Consider the following 24,181-nt stretch of genomic DNA (forward strand, 5'->3'; position numbering starts at 1 on the left):
AATGTTACAACTGTTTGCATGCTTCCTTTCTTCCTTTGTTTAATGTAGGCTCTCATTACCACGTGGTGGTAACAGATTGTTTGAACTGGGGAGAAAAGCCATTCGAAGCTAATTAAGCAGCCATTCCAGGCTCTATTCACAGGCAGAGGACCGAGGAGCACAGGCATTTGTCAGCGCTTGACCCCGCGTGGTATTGATTGACAACGCTGCTCCGTGAATGACAGGCTCCACGCTGCTGGGCCAATGGGAAGCCAGCAAGTAAGTGCACCGCGCTGCCATTGGACAAGAGGCCTTAAAGCGGCAGAGGAGTCCCACGTGGGGCAGAGTTGAACCTTCAAAACAAGGCGTAGAGGCTGCGTTCAGACATGGCTGATGTTCTTATCAGACAAAGGCAATCATCTCTTCTCTTTCCGCAGTACAACTATTACACAAATGCTGATAGGTTGGCTCGCGGATGTGTTGTGCAAGAACCACGAGCTATTTAAGGCTAAAAATGTATGTCGAGTCGGCCTCGTGGCTTTAATTTGGTGAATAACGTCGATCGATTGGTCATTAGTGTGTCCTTCACGGTGTACATGTGTTTGGGGGAGTTTAACCCGCACGTTTCTGATTTTGGCTGCTAGTTTGGATGTTTCACAGTAACATTGCTTCACATTTTATAACCATGTATTACAAACAGGCTCCCACCTCCCCTCCTTTTTCCTTGTATGGGGATAACAATTCAAGAATGCTTGTTGCACCGCACACCTCCCTCCCCGTCCCGCTGGTGGTCTCACCCAAAAAAATTATCAACTTTATTTGGGCGGTAAAAAAACACCCTGATGAAGCGCGGATGTGGAATTTGTGCTGTCTCTGTCAAATTTGGATATCATCGTCGGCACATCAATGCCTGCTGTTGTTGTTGTACATGGGGGGACGGATGGATGATGCCTTGTGGATCCGCGGGATGATGTCATGTATCGTTGCACCCCACGTGGGGGCCGTCGCTCTCCGATAGGCAGATGTGGCCGTATTCCTTCCGAGTAATCCGATTGGACAGATAGGCGCTTTCACGGCAGTTCAGCCCTGCTGCCTGTGTGTGGCAACCGGGGTAAACTGGACAACTAGGGAAATGCGAGATTGCGGAGAGTACCATTCTACGCTTTTAAAGAATCTGCAATCTCTTCGAGTCGAAAGACAGATTTTTGGAAGCATATATTTTTTTTTCTTTTTGGGATTAACCAGCCACTAAAGTCGCACATTCCTCGGAGGTTCGCGGCTGATAATAGAGTAGTTTAATCGAGTCCGACCGCACCAAATTTTCTACCAACTACTCCCCCATTCTGGCCGGGTGCGCTCCGGAGAGAGAGGATGCTTGTCGAGATCCGCGTCCACCACGTTTATATTAGGAGGGATTAAGCACATGAATTATAGCCTACCCTGTTTTTTCTTTAGGAACAAAAGTCGGACGGACGGTTAGGACGCACGTACGGGTATGTATTTCCCAGAGCTGTTGATTTCTTTTTCAGTTTCTTTGGGCGTACGCTCAACAGCGCACCGTTTCCATCGCTTTCCGCGGAGTCAAACAGTCGGTGCAAGCCAGCTGCTGGCGGTCGTGGCCTGCCTGGAGACGTCTAGAGCGGGGGTTTGGTCATTTGAGCAACATCAGTTAACATTAGAGTCATAAACAAACGAATTTGATGCAGGTATTTCAATTTGACGGCGAAAAAGTAGCGTCTTTATTTGGTCTACGCTGTGTTTGCAGTACTAGGCTATACATTGAGATTTTTTTAATATAAATATATCGAGTCTATCGCTGACCATTGACCGAATAAGGTCAAGAAGGCAGAAGCGCTAGTGCTTCTACTAGTGCTGCTTTTTGACATGGCTGTAACTGCCTGCAATGACTAGTTTGGTGTTCTGACTACTTATTATACAACAACGTGCACTGTAGTTGTTTTTTTTCGTCTAAAGATTAAACAGCGTCATTTTTCAACATAGGATTTTCACGACCTCCCCTGCCCCCCACCTCAGCCTGTTGAGACCGGTGTGGCTGTGAGCACATTTCAACCATTTTGCCAAAGGACCTGTACACTGGAGAGATAAACAAAGGATACATTTCAAGATGTATCCACAAGGCCGACATCCGGTAAGAAGCGCTCCCTCTATACTTAGCCTTCTAGAGCTTACCTATTTATCTTACAACACTGATGGTGACATGGTTCCTGACTGTGTGCTGATCCTCTGAAATCTGCCCTGCAAAGCGTGTTCCACCCTTAATGCAGCTCATCAGATCTATATGGTTATATCACAATGCATTTATGCTACACCAAAACATGCACATAGTGGTAAATGGATGCAGATGGTTTGCATGCCTGGATGTATTTACTCATCCATACACTAACATATGACTCATGCTGAACACTGGGACAGGTGGTGGTTGTTATTCATTTTTGAGATTAGATTTCATTTTCAGTGTGAAAGCCTATTCATGTTGTGTTATTAGCTTCTGGAAGTGTGAAATAGACCCACCTCTCTGGTGTGGTAATGTCTTACTTACCGCAGAGAGGAGATATTATCTAGAAAGTAGTCTAATGTGAGAACTTTCGTCTCCCTTCAGCAGCACAATGCAGACAACAATGAAACTTTCTCTTTATGACTGGACTGATGTGTTTATTACAACCTTTTCTTTCAGGCTCCACATCAGCCCGGTCAGCCTGGCTTCAAATTCACCGTAGCAGAGTCTTGTGACAGGATTAAAGATGAATTTCAGTTCCTGCAAGCCCAGTATCACAGGTAATGATTACAAAGTATATCACCAAAGTATGACATTGTCAGCGTGTACTCTATCAAATAATAAAGGTTAAGGCTAATATTTGGTTGTTAAATGAAATATGCATAAATGAAAAAAGAGCTTTTTTTTTATCATCTGTACACCGTTAAGTGTGAGTGAGTTATTGAAGTGATAGAGATGCCTGAAATTGACACCTTGTCTTCTATTTTAGTCTTAAGGTGGAGTATGACAAACTGGCCAATGAGAAGACAGAGATGCAGCGCCACTATGTCATGGTAAGATTATGTTACAATAAGGAGCAATTATGGTTCCAAATTGCAAGGCTTGTTGGAGATCTAGTTGGGGTGGAGCGAGACAGGCTATTGTGATCACCTGTGTGGTGGTTAGGGCGGGTTGAGTGTCAGGTACAGGCCTGTGAAAGGCCCCCGGGGGTTTGATGTAGCTGGTTGTTATGGAGGAGCTCTTCCTGACAGACAGAAGGCAGTGGGCTGAGGCTCCATTAAAGCGCGCCCCTGATCTCCAAGGGTCGACTGCAGTGTTGCCCTCTGTGTGTGCTGATCTGATTATTCTCCTAGGAGACTCCACGCTCAGACATATGCATGGCCATAAATTAGGTGTGAGCTGATGGTGGAGGGCCAGAGCAGTGTGTGGGAAAATGCACCACAGCAAACAAAATGGACGACGTGGACCCTGCTGCAGCTTTTTTTTGCACTATGTTGACCTTAGTTTCTGGGTAAACCTAAATTATTAGCTTTTATTTTAGCAGCCTTTTAGACAAACATAGGCATGCTTATGATGCAGGAATTTAGCTCAGACACGACACAATCAGGAGGTTATTCTGTGGCGGTGTACTCTGTTGTCCCAGGTCAACACACCGCGGATGACTTAAACCAATACATGCAGGCTTAAGTTAAACATTCTTTTCACAGGAAAACAACATGTCAGCCTGACAGGGAGGAGGTTAGGTAAACATGTAGGGAAGTATCCCACAGCCAGCACTGGGTGTCAGGTTACGCTACGGCTGTGGGGCTCTGATCTCAGACAGAATGGCTCTCTTGTTTGAGAGTAATTTTCGAAGAAGCTAATGGACTGAATAATGCATTGGCCTCATCAAATAGACGCTGACTGGAAAGCCATTTCTGCCCTGGCTGCCACTTGTGGGATCCACGGATTACATTTCAGCCAGACAGACTGACCTGGCTTGAAATATCAAGAGTGTTGAGCAATCGCGTTATGATAAGTAAATAGACATCCTGGAGATCTGAGGGCTTAAGATGGTGATCAATAAAGCTAACCCTTTCTTCTCTGTGCCCACACTATAAACAACAAAACATCGATTTATTGGCTGTTACTGCTGAAATAACTCCTTTCTTGTCTGATCTTAGTTTATCATGTTTTCCAGCAGAAGCTGGATTGTATTTAGGTTTTCAATCATAATGTTCATTTCCCTTTGAGATCATTTGGTGATGTTATTAGTGTTGTGATCAATTAAAATATTGATTTTGTGGCTATATACAGTATTTTAGTCACATTATAATGATGATTATAAGACACTAAAAAACAAAAGCTACATTTATAAGAATTTTAAAGTAATTGCATACATATATTAAATGATGCCACAACATGATTGTAAATGAGTATATTTTGACTTCATTAATCACAATCAAATCTTTGCTTTCGTTTCAGTATTATGAGATGTCCTATGGACTGAACATAGAGATGCACAAACAGGTATGTACCATGATGTTCCTCATATTTTTCAGCTCAGTGGTTTTCCATAGAGTCAGGGCATGTCAGACCCAGGAGGAGCCACTCGTAAGTTGTGAACTGAACTGAGCATCAGTAATTACAGGCTCTAAACAGACGGATCTACTGCACACAAACAAGGCAATACAATTGGACACTTGTACCACCACTTGTACAATTGCATGGGCAGTTTTTACATGTTTTGGTCAGTGGTGTAAAGCCTGGATTTGCCTCAGCCTTTTGATAAGATTAAAGGTAGACTTTGGTAGGCTCGGCCTTTGACTTAATGATTAAAGAGAGAGGATTGCTGATGGGTCAGTATTTCTTTTTAAGATTAACAATAATTACAAGAGAGGTGCAAAAGTCCTTTAGTCACTTATTGTGCCCTTATCTGTTTTAAAAGATCCTATCTTCTGCTCTACATATCAGTCACACTGATGCATGCAGAGATAAAGAATATACCAATGAGTAATCCATAAATTCCCATGCTGCTCTAAAACCAGTGAGGTTGTTTCCTCTCCTGCGACAGCCTAGCCTGGTTAATGAAAGCGTTGGGAGGCATGGCGGATTGGTGTGGTAGGGTGATCCATCAGTGTCTGGGCCGTGTGTCACTCTGCCACATGTCTGTCAGGGCTCGGCCCGCTCTGATAGCTTCTGTCAGGCACTTATCGCCAACCAGAGAAAAGAGGAGGGGGATGGGAGCTGGAGACGAGTTGGGAGAATAGAGCTGGGGGAGGGGCAACAGCCCAGCTCTGTGTAAACAGGTTAATCGACTGATCCATTTTAGCGCCTGACTTTTATCAGGCACCTCAACAGAGCCGATGGAAGCACTTGAATAATTCATCAGTGGGGCGCTAACCTGCTGAACGGCGTGTTTGTGAGCAAACAGTGTGGGCCCCGTCCATGCAGCTCCCCCAACTTACAGCTCAGGCAGGGGAGGAGGAGAAGATGGGGCGGGGTTAACAGGCAGGGTTGGGATGGATTATTGGATGCACATATGAATATTATTTTCCTGCCAGGAGATTTATTCCACAGTGAGGAAATCTATTCCTCTAACTATGCCCTTTTCATTACAGTGCAGGGACATAATTCAGATTTCAGAACACACGCACCGGCACAGCTCAGATGGACCGATGTGGCAGTGTCATCTGATCCCTCTCTATCAGCCGTGACAGTATGTAGATGCAAACGGCTAATTTCTGCTGTGTGATGTCAGCCAGTAATTAACATCATCTGGTGCTTGTTTCCAAGAGCTGCTCAGGGTTTGGGTTTTGGATGTTGCTGAGGCTCAATCATATTTGGCTGTTACCTGTAGTTGTATCACAGACACGAGACACATGGCTGCAGGAATCATTTGCTAAGTAGCAAACTATCTGCCATACCCATGGCCAAAACAAACTTGGTCAGCCAGTGGACTGTCTGCAGTGTTCATACTAAAGAGGCGTGCAGTGAAAAGTGGTGGGAGAAACTGTGGCTGTCAATGCTTCCATATCCCCAATCTGTCATGTGGGACTGGACTGGAGTGTAATAATTACAGGGTGTGAACTGTTAAGTGTCAGGTCCACTTGTATAAACAGAAAATAATTGTATTTTAAGATATGGCATGATGAAGAAGGTTATGGTTTTATGCTGTTTTTGCAAGAATAAGTTTGTTTTAAGTTCACAGGCGTCCTTTACCCAAGATAATCACTGCTGCAGCTCACAAGGTTAATCATAGTAATGACTCATGCATCAATTTAGGCAGGCGTTGGGCCTTACTCAGATCAATACAGATAACTTCAAATGCCAATTAGAAATGTATTCTGTACTTGCTTCACATTAAGCCTCTGAGGCTTTGTTTAACATTTCGGTTTAGAAGAAACATGTCATTTTCTGGCTTAGATGAGCCATAGTGAAGTGCTAGTCTAATTTTCTTCCTACTAGAAAAATCAGGAAACGGGCGATGCTGTCATCTGGGACAAATTGGAGGCCCTCTAAATCTGACTAGTCAAGTATTGTTTATAGATGGATCATATGTGACCAGAGCCACCAGTAGTTTTCCCTCTGTATTTAATACTCAATCAGTGTCTCAACTCCATTTTTTCCACTGCTGATAGCAACAGGTGAATACCTTTCTGCACACCATTGACAAGCCAGCCTGAGAGGGCTCTTAAAGTGGTGCTTCACAGGTCCGAGTACCTGTAATTGTGTAGCAGCCGCACAAAGCCGGCCTCTCAAGGGCCAAGCTGTCATCTACTTAAAGTGACAACAGCCCCATTTTTATCTGCCAGCAGAACAAAAAAAATTCTCCCAGCACTGCACTGTATGTATTCTGACAGCAGTTGCGAGCTGAGTTGATGCCTTTTCCATGTATTTGCATGTTGTGTTGTGAGAGTGTAGAGGCTGCCAGTTGTTTAGGGAGCAGTGGATCAGCCACCTCCTGACCTCTCCCAGCCAGCTGTCACCATGACACTAAGCTACAGAGGAATGGACTGTGCGCTCAAGGCCTTTTCACAAATCCTGTCAAATGTTTGACTGCTATTGACATGGCTTATCTCAACAAACATGGATTATACAGGCTCTGTAGCTTTTCAACCATTTCTGAGGGCGTTCTTGAGCTCTTGCTAGAGCACTTACGACATTGCATTAATACTAATGCTGACAAAACCTTTATCTAACCCTCTCATTGCTTTATTGGTTGTAGGTCACATATATTGTGTGCCCGAGGAGGCTGAAGTTCAGTCTTTTCCTTTTCTGCAGACAGTAATCAAGTTCTAATCAGTGTTGTCTGTCTTATGGATTATTGTACTTTCTGTAACACATGCTACCATATATTTGTTTCACATTATTGCCTGATCTCAGGCTTTACTCTGTCTCATCTGATATTTCATCTTCAGCTTGTTTTGTCCTGCTGGCTTGCCCGGCTAAGTGGCTATCCATGTTGCAGTTAGGGTCAGCAGGTCTCGTTCTGTTGGACATTACTCTCCAATCTCTCTGGCTCTGCTCAGAGGTAATACGTCTGGCTGCCAAAACTGCCTGGCATTTCTGCCATGTGTAATAAATAAGCTGGTGGTCTGTAAAGTACATTGTGTGTGCTGCTCCAAATGAAAAATCGAGAAAATCCCTGTGATGTGTTTGTGTTCCGCAGTGGCCTTGTGTTGAACTGCAGCTCATAAATTCGATAGATGATGTAGCTTTGGCACTGTTATTTTTCTGCTCCCAGTGCAGAGCTTGAACCTGAGAGTCTCATCTCCCATCCCTGGAAGAAGAGGAAGGCAGAACAAGCTGCCTGTGCAGTGTTTTTACAGGGGAGGGGGGTGTATCCCCACTCTGCACACCTCCCCATTGCTCTTTTTATCCACCATTCATTTGCTACGTTCATGTGATCGACAGGCTGAAAATTCAATTTAATGACCTGCCACCAAGCACGTAATATGATTTTAAAGCCTGTTACGGTCAAGCAGAGGTGCCATTTGCATAATGATCCCAGCAAGATAGGGCTGCAACCGTTGCCATGGCAGTTGGTAGACAAGCAGAAGAATGGAGGCAGGGATCTGTGGATGGATGGGAGGTTGTGAGGGTGGTGGGCTGGGCAGCTGATTGCAGTGAGAAATGACCCAGGCGTCTTGGAAGGACTGCACACTGCACTCTTAATGTTTACAGGCTGGTAGTTGTCTTCTAATGGTATTGATCATAGATTTGAGGTGTGTTACCCTCGAGGTCATTATGGTTTATAACTTTTGCTCAAACTGCAGTTATAACCCTTCAATGTAAATTGCCCACACTGTCACATGTAAGTAAACAATGCAGTCCGGTTCGTGGGCCTCACTTCCTGGGGTGTGGTTGTGTGGTTTAACTCTGAGGTTAACTGCAGGACAGCAGAGTTGCAGATGAGGGGAAGGAGGGCAGAGTGAGAGAGGATCCTCTCAACACAGCAGCACTCTGCCTGCTCATATCCGTTTAGCATGGAGTGCACTCTCAGCACAGCTGTGCTCCATCCCCCTGGGCTCTCCTAATGTTTTAAATATTTCAAATGTCAATATCACGCTGTTTAGAGGATGTTGAGTCAAGCAGTTCTGATTGCCGCAGTAATTGACTTAATCGGTGTAAACATTAAAGGCGGGGTTATATGAAGTCACTGTCTGTTTCATACTTTACCATCTCATTTTGCTCCTCTTTTGTTTTCCAGACGGAGATTGCCAAACGGCTCAATGCGATTTTAGCTCAAATTATGCCTTTCCTGTCACAAGAGGTGAGGTTTGAATGTTGCTCTCCAATAGCGTCACAATTTAGTACTAAAATAAAGTCGCTTATTGTTGCCTGTATTCTAAAGATACTACTTCAAAACATGTTTCAGTTTAAGCAATTTCGAGTAATTGTGTGTGACGTTTGCCCTCACTTTTAAAATTGCAGCAGCACTATGAATATTAAGTGTGAAATTCTCTGATAAGTGAGTGTGGGTGTGTGATAGATGTTGGCATGCCCCAATCATCCTTTGTAAATGTCTTCCCACAGCACCAACAGCAGGTTGCTCAGGCAGTGGAGCGGGCTAAGCAGGTGACTATGACTGAGCTGAATGCTATCATCGGGGTACGTGGACTTCCCAATCTGCCGCTCACCGTGTGTATACCCCCTTTTAATTAACCTATCACTACATTTCTATGTAAATGTCTTCATGCACCAACTAGTAGTCTGAACTGTATATATGTAGAATAGAATGTGATGCACCACCCGCTAAAGTTACAGTGCTGAATCAAATGTGTTAATATATATTTGTCCTATTTAGTTCTATATTCTTCACCAAAATATTCAAATTATATACAAGTGTAGCTCTCAAGAGCCGGTCTGTTGCTCCAACTTTGGTCTCGGCGGCATCTTCACTGCCTTGTTGTGTGTTTATAAATGCGAGCCTGAGAGCTCTTGAGATCCCCTTCGCAGCCTGTATTGCTTTAATTGGCTAAGGTTTTAACGAGGAGCGTCATCCCTCACTGCTGACCTGGGTAGCGGTGGGAATTAAAAGGCTGAAGGTGAGCAGAACACAGCCAGTGCTGCAGGCTAGCTGAGACAGCGCAGACAGCAGTCAGCCATCACAGCTCTGCTGCACAGTTCTGTTTGCACACCGCAGCACTGAGCTGTGATGTGTGGTGTTCATCACTGCTTCAAAACCCCATCTGCTCCTCATTGATCAGCTGTACTCACCCTGCCCTCCTGAAACGGAAGTGATTGGTGTCACCCTCGATACAAAGCTCAGGCTGTCACTGGTCTTATTACTACAGTTGAATCTTGCAGAGTCTTTAGTCTTTAGCATGCATAAGAGGCTGGCTCCTGACTTGATGACTGGAGGCACATATTGGAATTCAATTAATGCCCCCTTGGTGACCTTTGTTTCCAGTATAATTGCTCCCTAGAATTTGTCTGACGAGGTGTCTTGAGGTGATGGAGAGCTGCTGGTTTTTTATCTGTTGGACTAAAGCAGATGCTTTATACTTTCACCAAAGCGGAGCAGCTGCAAGCTGCAGATGTTCCTCAGAAAAGCTAATTTAATTTGTAGCTCCTTCCTGTGTATGTGATTTTTACATTTGGAACAATATAATGCTGGAATATTTCTGTGCCTGTCTGAGTCTTTCACTGTGGCTCTCTGTTGGTCTTTGCCTATAATTTAAAATTAGTATAATTTAAAAGTCTACATTTTATAAAATATTGGACGAGCCCATTAATGATTTTAGTATTAGTATATGGTCCTATTTGGCACCTGGCCTGTTTTTATGAAACAGTCAGGCCTCCACCCAAGTCACGGCAGTTGCTCATGTCAGAGGAGGTGGAAATGTGGCTACTGTATGTTTTACGAATACCTTCCCATTAGTTATTCATTGAGGAGAAGCTCTGTAGGCATGCCAAAAATCCTCATGCATATTGTAAAGCAAGGTGGGGTGAAAGAGTGTGCCAGGCAGGCAGGCAGCATCCAGGAGCCAGCTGCATGCCTTATTGATGGGGCTGAGGGCCATTGATAGAATGCAACTAGGGCAGCTGCTTACGTTGAGATGAACCTGACTGGTGGTGGATCCTGTTTTGATTAGGAAACACAAAATATTGAAGTCAGAAGTAGTTCAGATAAGCCCACCTGTCTCCCAGCGACTGGCCATCTGGATAAACCCACACAATGGCTTTGTTTTTAAAAACATGTAAAAGTAAAATATATTTATTTTGTCTAACACCATTCATTGCAGTATATAATAATGGAGAGAGGGCGTCTAGAGCAGCTGTTGCCCTGACCGTTTTCTGTCCTCCTTTTCAGCAGCAGCAAGCTGCCTACCCTGCTCTCATGGTCAGTGGCATCCAAATCCACACACATCTGTATGTGCCATACTGTTGTTAATTGACTTGGTGTGTGCACACATCTGGGCTCAAAGGGCTTGTGCATGTTGCATGGCACTTTTTCTGTGCTATGCGTTTCACTATAGTTAGTACACTAGAGATACACTAGATATACTACAAATACATTTGCTCAATTTTGCCTGTGTATGTTTTTTTTGTAGCCCCACTCAGTCTGAGAAAAAAGGGGTAAAGAGTAGGTCTTTATCTTGGAATATTAAATTAGAGGAAATAGGCCAGACTCCTTTCTTTATTTATTATTGTCTTCATTTATGGCCATCTAATGAGGGCTCTTGCTGATCAACCATGCATATTACCCATCAGTGCCTCATTAAACACAATGAGCGAGGATGGCTCTCCCCTGCCAATGAACTGGCTCCTTAATTTCCCACATGGACACAATATTCTCTCTCTCTCTCTCTCTCTCTCTCTCTCTCTCTCTCTCTCTCTCTCTCTCTCTCTCTCTCTCTCTCTCTCTCTCTCTCTGTGTGTCTCTCTGTCATTGTGTCCTGGGTACATTTTGTAATTGGATTGACATCTGCCCAATGGAGCAAAGGACAAGGTTGCAAGTTTAAGACCTCACTAGTTTCCAATCTAGTCTTCTCCACCTTCAGGGCAGATAATGTAGAAGCAATTAAAAAGACCCTCCAGATAGGATTTTGAGGACATATTTTGAAGTAGGTGCCCTTTGTAAGACCTACGACTGAATATCTTGTTTGAAAAAGTACATTTGAAAGCAAGTTCCCGCTAAGTTAATGTATTTTTAACTATGTGTTAGGCAAGCCCACCACATTGTACTGTGTGTTGTACCAACTCCCCTGTCATTACAAAGTGCCTAATATTCCTAAAATGGCCATAAATGGTCATTGATTGAAGTCTGTCTTGTAAAAGAGAGGAGGTGCGCGCTGTTACAGTAGCTGAATTATTCAGCTGGCTTGTAGACAGGTAATAAATTGCTGATGTTTTTATTGGTGTCTCAGCTAAGTATTATTTAACCTTGCTTTAAACTGCTTACTTCCATGCTGAGTGCCTTTTAACTCCCATCCATTTCCCCGTGCCTTTCAAATATTGATGGTGAATATTGGAGGGTTGACTGAGTGCCAGCATGGGACCCCTGGTCCTGGCTCCCACAGCAGCCTTCCAGACACAGACACACACACAAACACACTCAAATACTTGGAGTGAGAGGGAAGGAGTGCCAGCTTCTGGCACTTAGTGTTCCCTCAGCCTCTTAAAGTATGGGTGTGCAAATGATTCATGTTCTGTTAATCCAGGAACATGACTACGAGAGGAGTAAATAGATGCTGGTTATGTTTTTGAAGTGTTTAAAAAGCAGGTAGTTGTTTAGCCTACAGGCTGACAGGTTCCTACACAGCATCATGTTCCTTAAGAGGATTGCTCAACTCAATGATGGCATAGGAGTGCTGTGGTGCTGCAGTATGATAAAGCGCTAGTTTACCTGATGTAAAATGATTCCTCTGCATTAAGCGCAGGTTAAATCATACTATGCTTTGTCATTAATGTAGAATTAAATGTTTTTTTAACTCCTCATCATGCACTACTAACGTAGTGCGATGGATTGTCTTTGAGCGCTGTGTCTCATGTATTAGACGTGTTGAGCAGGTGATCATAACTTCTACTCTCCTCAGCACAGATCCAGGGCTTATGCCACCCTGGTCTGGTATGGAAATAGCACTGAGGGGGATTGCTGTCGGATCCTGACAGTAATAGATGTGTGAATGTGCTAATATCATCCAGGGTTTAACTGATCAGCTTCATGTTTAGTGTGTGGTTTCTCCTTGCCTTTTCCGTCTGACCCACTCGGTTTCTGTCTGTCTATCTCCTACTTACAGCAGCAGCAGCTCCAGGCACAGCACCTCTCCCATGCTGCTCATGGACCTCCGATCCAGCTGCCACCTCACCCCTCAGGCCTGCAGCCGCCTGGCATCCCCCCTGTGACAGGCTCCGGATCAGGCCTACTGGCACTAGGTGCCCTGGGCAGCCAAGCCCACCTCCCAGTAAAGGATGAGAAGAACCACCATGATCTCGAACACAGAGGTGAGTAATTGAGCTCAGGATTATTGCTATCCAATTGGACATTAGCTGCTGCTTAACCAGTTTATTTAGAATAATTGAAACTTGTATTCATTTTAACATTATTGCATAGATGTTCAACAGGGGAAAACAATTTAGAGCGGAGTGCTTCTTACTCTCCAGAGCAGAATTGTATGGCCTTTAGGTGAGAAGCACATCCTGTCTGTTCACATTCTGTCTGGGTAATGAGCTGGTACATTCCCAGCCCATGACTGCATAAGCTATTCAACAGCTGCAACACACGTTGATAAGAGGGGCCTGGTGCCCTGCAGCTGATTCTCACACGTTCAGCCAGAAGCATCTATTATGATATGCTAACTGACGTGTTTTTCTCTTTTCTCTACTTGGTTTCCTCATCACCTCGGCCACCATTGTGATGTCTGTGATCCAGAGAACACGGTAAGTGTCCAAACCCGCAACTATCTCTTGGTTGCAGGACTTGTTGGTTTCATCATTTATCACACTTTCATCTCCACCACAAATGTCAAGTAAAAATTCATGACAGCAGCATGCTGCTGTCATGAATGATTTCATGCACTGTTGTAATCTGCTTTCAATAAAATTATTAATTGGAAATGAGGCTTGGAATATAACTCCTGTGTGTTTAATCCAGAAGGGAAATGACTGGTATCATGCTGGAGAGATTAGAAGCCTTGTAATTTCATCACAATTAAAGAAAGACTTTGACTTCCCCTTCTTAAAGGATTTATTTGATCCCTTCTACTGTCTCCCTTGTGTACCAGCTCACTCTCCTCCTTGGCATGGGATGAATATTTATGAACACAAATGGAGAATTGTTTTGTTTTCTTTTTCTCCACCCCGTCTGGCTGGACCTGCTAAAGCGTTTTATTGGAATGGCTGCGATCTCTGATGGCTTGTGATGTGCCTGTGAGATTGTGTTTCTGTAGGCTGGGCCAGCTGAATGGGTGCAGTCATGTCTGAAGAAATGGAACTCCTGGGGCGATTAGCAGGCCTGTTTTGTTTCTCTGCTCTTGTCCCAGGTCATCTGATAGCAGAGTGGTGACTTTGGTTAATGAGTCACGCTAAGCATCTCTTTAAAGGTCAGCCATTATGCAGACAGTGGCCCTTTGCCCAGACTGCTAGTCTATCGGCCGTTGTTCACTTCTCTGGGCTGCCACTGACTTAGTCCATGTTGTTGCTTTGGTCTTCAGAAGAAGTGACAGAGGGAATCAGGAGAACTTGGCAGTTTACATGCAAATGGCAAACTCCTGCGAAAGCCGCTGGACACCTGCCTAGTTCCTCCCATTCTGTTGCCGTTTGGAGTGAGCTGTCCCAGCTTGTGTGGGCAGGAAGGCTCCATGAAGAAGCACCAGTCAGTCCTACGCTGCCGTGCCCACTGGCAGGCTATAGATTCTCTTTATCAGAGCTCAAAGCCTGAGCTGACATGGTGCCCAAGCGCGCTGTGGCAATCAATGCCCACAACATACAGTTTTTCTCTGTGTCTCTCCACCCCTCTCTCTCTCTCACGCTTAGCCTGACTGACTCCAGAGAAAAGGCCCTCTGTTCAGCCACAACACACTGCTCATGTCCGTGTGAGGCTGTTTGTTGTCCAGTTATGAGGAGGAGGGAGCCCAGCTCAGAAAACAAGCCCTCCTCCTTTCAGTTCAGATAACGGCCCATTCTGTTGTTTGGCCAGGGACAGGCTTGTGTGTGAGATTGGGCTTGGCTGGTGTCAGGGTACTGCTTGGAGCTGGCCTACAGCTGCATTTTAAGAGTCCACAGCATCCATAGTTGTGTGAATGGGGCATTTTTAGTGTTTGGGTTGGCAAGGTGTGTTCTCTTTGAATTTGTAACGGATGAATGACTCACTGCTCTCTTTTATAATGAAACACAAAATGGTAATAAAGTATGTTTGGTTCTCTCCTTGCAGAATAACTCCGTATCCCCATCTGAAAGCTTACGCACAGCCAGTGAGAAGCACCGCAGCTCCTCTGACTACAGTTTGGACTCTAAGAAACGCAAAGTGGAGGAGAAGGACAGTATGAGCAGATATGTAAGTCATTAAAGGAATTGTTTGACATAAATAACACTAATTCCCTTTCTTGCCAAGATCAAGATAAGAACGTTGATATGACTCTCATGTCTCACCGTTAAATATGAAGCTACAACCAGGAGTTAGCTAGCTTAGTGAAAAGACTGGAGACTGGGGGCAACAGCTAGCCTGGCTCTGTTTTGAAGGTGAAAAAAACAGCACCTGTCAGGCTCATCCAACTCTCGGCAAGAAAGGCTGAATCCCATTTCTCTATCTTACCCCTACCCCTTAGTTTACCCCTAGCCCTTGGCCCTTGAAAACGAGGGGTAAGGGGTAGGGGTGAAAACATACCTCTATGAAATGAGACGCCACTTGGTTACATCATCATACATACTTAGGTCTGTTTGCAATAAATATTTGTATACACACTGCATGGTGTGTTGTATATCTGTTTCAGTTATCACTGTTTTGAATATCATTGATGTTCAGAAACACTTTCTTTGTTAACAAAAAGCTGTCTTTATTGCCCAATAAAGTAAACATTATTACAACTATTAGAACCATAACTTACATGTCACACACACACAAAAAAGGCACTCAAATGTATAAAACTAAAAAAAAGACACAAGACCACAAACAAACAAAAAACTACAGATATTCTGAAATTCCAGACCCCAGTCTGATGCCTGTTGGCCAGTAACCTTTCCCCTCATACCCCATTTCTTTCATTAGTGTCCTGTATCATAACCAACAACAATGTACAGGTGCATTAACAGGAATGAATTACACGTTTACAATAATACAGTACCAATACAATAATGAATGGCTACAACATGAACGCAGAAACTTCTGCTCGTTTTCAGAAAGTGGATCAGCTGCTGGGTTTCCTCCAGCGTCCCTGTGTGATACAGGACAGTATATGTAAAGCACGTATCGATGTCTCCAAAGCAAGTAGTGTTATACACTGATGTCAAATGAAATTCGCTGCTAATGGAGTTTAGTTAACACTGTAGACATGCATGGAGTCCATTAAAGGCAGTTAACTTTAGCGTTAGCATAGCAAGCTAGCGATTTTTAAAAACGTTTCAATTACAAATATGGTTGCAAATATATATGTACAGGACTGTGTAGAGCACAAAACAAGACCGTCGTAATTTTTAAATCAATTCTTTAAGCCTTCTTTAACTTACATTTATGGATCTCTCTGGTCGACCGGGCAGCAATGTTCCTGTTGTTGCGCAATGAATCTGGATACCCCTTGCTGTTCAAGTAAGCTTGCGTCCTTACTTGGCGTTAAGAGGTATATAGCCCTTCCCCTTAGCCCTACCCCTCGACCAAAATGAGTATTGGGACAGCACTTACTCTCACGGGAGCGCGCAATACTAAGGGGTAGGGGTAAGGGGAAAGGTTAAGACAGAGAAATGAGACGCAGCCTTATTTCCCAAAATGTTAGGTACTCTGTCGCCCCTTTTCTGGTCAGACGTATTTCAAAGGTTTCATTAAAAAAAAAGTTTTTTGTCCAGGTGACTAATTTGCTAATTACCTTTACAGGACAGTGATGGAGAGAAAAGTGATGACCTGGTGGTAGATGTGTCTAATGAGGTGAGCAGAGCAGCATGTAATTGGAAATGCCATATTGATATGTACTGAGATGAAGCTATAAGAACAATGTCAAAATCTATTGCTGTGTTTCTCCAGGACCCTGCCACTCCGCGGGCAAGCCCCACCCACTCACCACCTGAGAATGGCATTGATAAGCCCCGCCCCCCAAAGAAGGACACACCCAACAGCCCTGCATCAGTGGCATCCTCTGGAAGCACCCCATCATCCAAGGCCAAGGAGCTCAGTCATGTAAGACACCAAGAGTTAAGAACAAACTAGGACAGAAAGGGTTTAAATGAAAATTGCAGAGAGAGCAAAGGGATATGTGCATATAAATCTAGGACGTTTTCTGCAGTGGATTAGGAATGGCTGTCGGTGCTTTAAGTGCATGACTAAACGTCAGGGATAATATTGTCCTGCATCAGGATCAGTCAGGTCTTCTCTGTTAATAGCTCAATGTATTTAACTCCTCCGGGATTTTTTCCCCCCTGTGCTTCACTAAAAGATTAAAGCCAAAGCAGTAAGGGGATAAAAACGGCCCCATCTCCATTGTGGCCATAATAGGTTTTAGAATAAATAGCAGTTTATGGCTCTGCAGGACTATGAGGGTTGTCAGAATTAGATTGGATTAAGTACAGTTTGCTCTCAAATTGTCAGTCTGCACAGTGCCTGGTTTCCGGGATTGTGAATGTGCTTCCTCTTTCGTTCCCTCAACAGAATGACAAATCATCCACGCCTGGCCTCAAGTCCAACACCCCCACCCCCCCGCAACGATGCCCCCCCACCCCTGGCACCAGCTCCACTCCCGGGCTCAGACCCATCCTGGGCAAACCACCAGGCATGGAAGCTCTTGGTTGGTACCGCTCTCTTTCCTCGCTAGCAACTGAGATAATCTTTTTTCCATCCTCTCCCAATGTACTGTTATGTCACATGCCAATGTCCTTCTCCTGTCTTTGTCCATAGCAGCCCCAGCTTTGCGTACCCCTCTGTCCATCGCAGGCTCCTACCCTACCCCCTTTGCCATGATGGGCCATCATGAAATGAATGGAGGCCTGACTAGTCCTAGTGTGTATGCTGGTCTGCACATCTCCCCTCAGATGAGTGCTGCAGCAGCTGCAGCCTATGGACGCTCCCCCATGGTAACACCCTTCCCTGCCCTTTTTATGTAGCTGTATTTGGGATCACTCAAAAGCACTGCACATACTTAAAAGAGTATTTTGACATTTTGAGAAGACACTCATTCTCTTTCTTGCCCAGAGTTAGATGAAGATCAATACCTCTCTGTATCTGTCTGCTAAAGGTTCCCTGTGGAGTTTTAGAGAAGCGCTATGGAGCTAATTTTCTATAAGTGGGTCCCTGTTTTGTTTGTCTAATGCACGCACACAAGGATTTTTGTACTTACTTTTGGACAGAGCCAGGCTAGCTTTTTTCGCTGTTTCCAGTCTTTATGCTAAGCTAAGCTAACCGGCTTTAACGGACAGGTATGACAGTGGTATCGATCTTCTCATCTAACTCTAGGCAAGAAAGCATATAAGCTTATTGCCGAACTATCCCTAGAAAAACACCATGTGGATCATTGGTGGTCAGTAACAAGTCTGTTATTCAAAAGTTTCCATCTTGTCATTTTTCAGGGGTTTGATCCTCACACCCACATGAGAGCTCCAGGCCTTCCAGCCAGCCTCACATCCATTTCTGGTGGAAAACCGTAAGTGTCTCACCAAATTGTTCTAGTCACACATTTAAAAAGAAAAACAGCAATAATATAAAACACTAACACATGTCTTTTACATCAGGGCTTACTCCTTCCACGTCAGTGCAGACGGTCAGATGCAGCCTGTTCCCTTTCCGCCCGACGCCCTGATCGGCCCCGGTATTCCACGCCACGCCCGTCAGATCAACACGCTGAGCCACGGCGAGGTGGTGTGCGCTGTTACCATTAGCAACCCCACACGTCATGTCTACACTGGTGGCAAAGGCTGTGTCAAAATCTGGGACATCAGCCAACCTGGCAGCAAGAGCCCTGTGTCCCAACTGGACTGTCTGGTGAGCACCGCTGCTGATTCACGTTTCACTCATCAACTTTTTTTACACAGAGTTCTGTTTGTGTAGTTGTTTTGAAAGGTAATGAGCTGTATACACAAGATCATTCCATTCACAATGGGATAATCCTTTGTTATACATGAGGACCACAACAGGCATTTCACATCTCAGTGGCAGTTATAGCAAATGCACTGGTACACAAATACAGCTGATGCTTTCACTCAGTGTTTGTGTAAAATACAAAGTACTTCTGGCAACAACAAAAGAAGAAAATAATAAACATCACATGACATTTTCAGATAAATTTATAGTTGGCTTGAAATTTGAACATCACAAAATAGATGTGTAAATGTAACAAGCTAAAAACTCAAAATATAGAAGCGTAGGTTTGATACCCTTAGCTTGGTTTATTATGACAGAAGGATTTTCATCCTCTTTCCCACTGGCTTGTTCCTAAATCTCTCTCTAGCTCCACTGACCTGAACATGTATTGATTTGCTTTGTCCTCTGTGCAACAGAACAGGGATAACTACATCCGCTCCTGTAAGCTGCTGCCTGATGGCCGCACATTGATCGTTGGAGGCGAGGCCAGCACATTGACCATCTGGGATCTGGCCTCTCAGACACCCCGCATCAAAGCTGAACTCACCTCCTCAGCCCCGGCATGCTATGCCTTGGCCATCAGCCCTGATGCCAAAGTCTGCTTCTCCTGCTGCAGTGATGGAAACATTGCAGTTTGGGACCTGCACAATCAGACTCTCGTTAGGTTGGAAGAAAACACTTATTCACACTGTGTGGGTTTTGGTCCCACAACAGGATTGCTGTTTTAAGCAATTTTAAAAGGTGATGTCAATAAATGTTGGTATGCTTTCTGACTTTGATTGCAGGCAGTTCCAGGGTCACACGGATGGTGCAAGCTGTATTGACATATCCCATGATGGCACTAAGCTGTGGACAGGTGGTCTTGACAACACTGTTCGCTCCTGGGATCTGAGGGAGGGTCGACAGCTGCAGCAGCATGACTTCACTTCACAGGTACAACCCATAACATAGAAGAGACGGATAACATACACACGCATCCACAGACTTACTGTAGAGGGCAGTTTCCTTTTAGCCCCAGAACTGTCAGTAATTACTGTTCTGTCTCGTTCCCAGATCTTCTCCTTGGGCTACTGTCCGACTGGAGAGTGGCTTGCTGTGGGCATGGAGAGCAGCAACGTGGAGGTGCTCCACCACTCAAAGCCTGACAAGTATCAGCTCCACCTGCACGAGAGCTGTGTCCTCTCCCTCAAGTTCGCCTACTGTGGTATGAACACACAGACATAAAAAGAGGGAGAGTTGACTGTACTTATCCACAAAGGGGTGTTAGCCTGTCCTATTTTATTAAGTGCTAAAACTACAGTGTCCTTTGTACAGTCTGAATGCCTATTGTGTTTTGAAGGTTACCTGCTAACTCTTAATTTGAAAAAAATGTAAGGCCTAAAACTTGAGACCTGATTGCACTGTTTTCTTTGCAGGTAAATGGTTCGTAAGCACTGGGAAGGACAATCTGTTGAATGCTTGGAGGACTCCATATGGCGCCAGCATATTCCAGGTATGCAGATCAATACACTCTGTCTGCAGCCAGTCCAAAAGTATGCACAGTTGTCTCTGAGAGGAAGGGCACAGCGACCGCTGTCTGACAGGACTCTCCTATCAGTGAAAACTGAACCTGAATTATTGACCTGACAAAGAAGTCTTTTCTGAGGGGCATCAGGCCAGAACTTGATGTCCTTGCAATCTAATCTTGCCCTGTAGTCAGCTAATCTTCTCCACTTAACTTCAAATGTAGATGAGTTAACTGCCTCCAAGACTAACATGTTATTTTTTATTTTTTTTTAATCTTCTTCAGTCCAAGGAATCCTCATCTGTCCTGAGCTGTGACATCTCGACAGACGACAAGTATATTGTGACAGGCTCTGGTGACAAGAAGGCCACTGTGTATGAAGTGATCTACTAGAACAGACTGCTTTGGATTGGAGCATGTTCATGCTCAGGAACAGTAGACTCTTCCTCCATCTACCTTCCCTCACACAGACAGCATGGATGTTGCCTGCAGCCCCGGGGTGGATGGGCAGGAAGTTTGGCAGTGCCAGACTGAAGTGGACGTTGGTGCTGTCGTGGCCATGGATGCTGTGATCTTCGGCTCTGCCCTTCCTTCCTCACTCATGCAACTAACACTTGTACATCAAGTGCAGTTCCCCAAGGCACTAAGATGAATATAATGTCTTGCTGTTTTTCTGTTTGTTGGATATTTCTTTTTTTATTCGTCCTTTTTAATGTGGAGATAAAGTTCCATGACACAACTAGAAGCGGCGCTTCGCTCTGGAGCTTCTCCATGGAGGTCCTGTGAAAAGTGTACATAATGGAGTAATAAAAGGCCTTTTATAGATTTATATTTTGGTGTCCAGTTACGCTTGTGATGGTTCTTTCTTGTTCTCTCCGTGATTTTCTGTCCCCTCTGGGGATGGAAATTAGATTAGGACTTTGTAAGAGGATATTCTATTTCAGTTTTTTTCCCCTCCACTGCTTTTTTTATGTTCGTTGTCCAGAATGACCTTTTCGGAAATCTAATTTGGATTTTTTTTTTTTTCTCCCTGACAACGGCATTTTTCTTCGCTATTTGCTGTAACGCAGATGTTTGTCCCATGGATTTTAACAGTGGAGTATTCCGGAAAGGCCCTTTTTTCAGACTGGAAGAAGGAGAAAATTGTGGTTTGCAGTTACCCTTTGGCCCTGGTCAGCAGGAAATTCAACTTTATAATGAAGACCTATCACTAAACACTGGCTGCTTTCAATGACATTGGCAATGACAATGGATAACTATCAACCAGAGGACTTATGGGTTTTATGGTGAAGCAGCTGTGACTTCAGTTCAGTCTGTTGACTCGACTATTGTATGAATCTCAATTTCTCCACTCAGCAAAGTTTAGTCATCAGTCTAAGAGTTAATTATTGCCTCTCTCGTTTGACTGTGACTGATGTGCAAGACTTACATGGTTACCCATAAAGGTGGCAGGCAAAGCCATTACAGCATTGACATTTTGGGTATACTCTGTTTGCTTTCTTCAGTATTTCATAATGTTCAACTACGATCTTCTCATAGACAAGAATGGTCTCTGCATAAACACACATTAGACTGTGTAGCATACACATGTCATCATCCCTAAGGATTGTACAGTTGACAGTTGTTGATAAATCAATAAACTGTTTTTATATAAAAAATAAAATAAACATCTTGGCTGAATTTCTATAGTGCTAGTGCCTTGCTACTGATGCACGTTTTAAAGGAAAAATGTCATATTTTGAGAAATAAGCTTATTCACTTTCTTGCCAAGAGTTAGATGAGAAGATTGGCACTACTCCCATGGCTAGTGGTCAGCAAATAGGAAGCTACAGCCAGCAGCCAGTTAGCTTAGCATACAGATTGAAAACCGAAAGAAACAGCTAGTCTTGCTCTGTCCGAAAGTAACAAAATCTGCCTATCAGCAAGTAGTTTCCATGAATCTCCAATGGTAGCCTGGCAACCTCACGATAATGGCAAGACTCCAGGAAGCTCCTGGCCAAGCACGTAACCCATCATAAAACCACAATGTGTTGTTTTTACACTTTATGGTTATTGGATTAAACAAACAAGGTATAATGTGTTAATTAGTGAGCTTTAAAAGTGATGGTAGGCTGACTGTCACCTTTGGACTGAGCCAGGCTAGCTGTTACCCTGTGTTTCTACTCTTAATGCTAAGCTAACATCATATTTACGTACATGAGCCTTGAAAGTAGTATCAATCTTCTCACCTAACTCGACACAAAAGACAAAGAAGCTTATTTCACAAAATCAAACTAGTCCTTTAAGTAAGACAGTTTTAGAATATGGACAGTAATATTTGCTGCAGTGGGACAGGGAGTGTAAACCAGCTAAAGTTTTAAACTGGGGGAAATACACTGCATGTATTGACATGCTGAATCTATCCTGGCTTGACTGCAAACCAGAAATGTGTCCTCAAAGTGTGCATTGCCCTGGGCACTTGTAGTGAGGGCTCTCCCTTCCTCTAGTCTGCATCTAATGCAGATATAGACTTACTCAGAGCCTCTCCTTGACTGTAAATGGCTGTTAATGAAAATGCATCCAGATAAGACTTTACAACTGTCTCAGGAGAACCGCATGCATGAGAGGATGCTAGGGACCTCTGGCAATGGCTTTAACTCAGAAAAGTACTGACTTGTTGCAGCTTTCAAAGTCACAGTGTACTGTAACAAACTGGCAAGTGTCAGCCACCATCTTTTTTAGGGTTGTATCCATGTATGGTGACAGCACTGAAATCGCACAGCCGTCTCAGAGTGATACAATAAGGCAGAGTATTTATGCAGTGCCACTTCAGAAATATGACGCAAACACTGCTCTTGAGTTCTCTTGAGTGGTCTTTTGGTAGTTGAGTACTTTTGGACAGGATGAGGTGAATGGCCCAGTCCTTCCACTTCAGAGCAAGGCTCTTCTAGGACTCTGTGCGTGAAGCTGTGAGCTCTTCATATGGCTGCCTCCTCAGAGATGTTGTTGTTAGATTATAAAAGCAGGGCCGGATGCTTTCAGCATGGAGCCAGCCGCCATGCTCGGCTCTCACGGGCTCATTTGTTAAAAGCTATAGTCTTTCTTTTCCCACATTGCTGAAGTGTGTACTTCCTGTGTGCATTTGTAGCTTAAGCTCCTTGCTCAAGTAGAATTTTCTTCCTCACTTAATCAAACAGTGAAATATCTGCAGATGAAAGGTTGTACCTCTGAGTGGCTATTGCTGGACACTGAGGGGGTCATTGTTTCGCCTTCCGCTGATCTACCTCTCAATGGAGGGCTTTCAGCAGGTTCTCATGCGAAAGCCCAGCTGCCTTGTTCTATTTAGAGGAGAGCTACACTGTAGACTAAGAAACTAGAGTGGCCTACGTGTTTTACAGCAGCTCTATACCTAAGAACGTAGTCAAATTCTCTACTTTAGCTTGGCTTGTTAGAGCCAAGACTCAAGGACCCTACAGAAAATCAAGGGGGGTCTGTAATGCCAATATGTGGGCTTGCACATGCAAACCACTGTGAATGCTTTTTTTAGTTGCCAGGCATTGATCACAGTCCACCAGAAGTCTGGCTGATTCTTTTGGCTGGCTTTCTGTTTTCCACCCTCCTCCATCCATCACACAGCAAATCAAGGTTTTTTCTTGCATCGGGCTGAAATGCAGAATAATAATCCCCTAATCACCTGAGTATTGCCAGTCCTAGGTTTTATCTGCAATGGATGTGAAAGCCCCCAGTGCCTAGTGATTACAGCATTTGATCTGGGTAATAATGTCTTCACTGTTGCCCTGCCTAGGGCCCGAAGGCAGTGCAGCTCTAATCCACAGTGCATTCTAGTGGAATCGCATTACACAAAGACCACCAGGGTTCTCCTCTAGAGGGGAGGGGTGGGGGGTCGGGGCGGTTAAAGGAGGAGGTTGCCATGGAAACAAGCTTCTCTCTCTCTCTCTCTCTCACACACACACACACACACACACACACACACACT

General features: G+C 44.3%; 1 protein-coding gene across 1 annotated transcript; it reads left to right on the forward strand.

Annotated features, from left to right (window-relative positions):
- The first annotated feature begins 888 nt into the window (after positions 1–888).
- On the forward strand, positions 889–21,036 carry tle3a (TLE family member 3, transcriptional corepressor a). The gene is made up of 22 exons (XM_078257079.1): positions 889–1,472; positions 1,981–2,128; positions 2,675–2,775; positions 2,985–3,048; positions 4,460–4,504; positions 8,688–8,750; positions 9,014–9,118; positions 10,794–10,823; positions 12,724–12,928; positions 13,356–13,363; positions 14,856–14,978; positions 16,509–16,559; positions 16,656–16,808; positions 17,277–17,412; positions 17,523–17,698; positions 18,191–18,264; positions 18,353–18,602; positions 19,118–19,365; positions 19,487–19,634; positions 19,755–19,905; positions 20,117–20,193; positions 20,491–21,036. Exons 2-22 carry the CDS (start codon positions 2,105–2,107, stop codon positions 20,596–20,598), a joined length of 2,340 nt encoding a protein of 779 aa, XP_078113205.1. The 5' UTR covers positions 889–1,472; positions 1,981–2,104; the 3' UTR covers positions 20,599–21,036.
- Positions 21,037–24,181: the final 3,145 nt, after the last annotated feature.

This window comes from Sander vitreus, chromosome 8 (genome assembly GCF_031162955.1).
Source record: "Sander vitreus isolate 19-12246 chromosome 8, sanVit1, whole genome shotgun sequence".
Taxonomy (NCBI): domain Eukaryota; kingdom Metazoa; phylum Chordata; class Actinopteri; order Perciformes; family Percidae; genus Sander; species Sander vitreus.

Coding starts and splice junctions, on each gene's coding strand:
- tle3a (XM_078257079.1), top strand. CDS start 2,105: ATGTATCCACAAGGCCGACATCCG. Junction 16,809..17,276: donor AGGCCAAGGAGCTCAGTCAT/GTAAGACACCAA, acceptor TTCCCTCAACAG/AATGACAAATCATCCACGCC. Junction 19,366..19,486: donor CACAATCAGACTCTCGTTAG/GTTGGAAGAAAA, acceptor CTTTGATTGCAG/GCAGTTCCAGGGTCACACGG.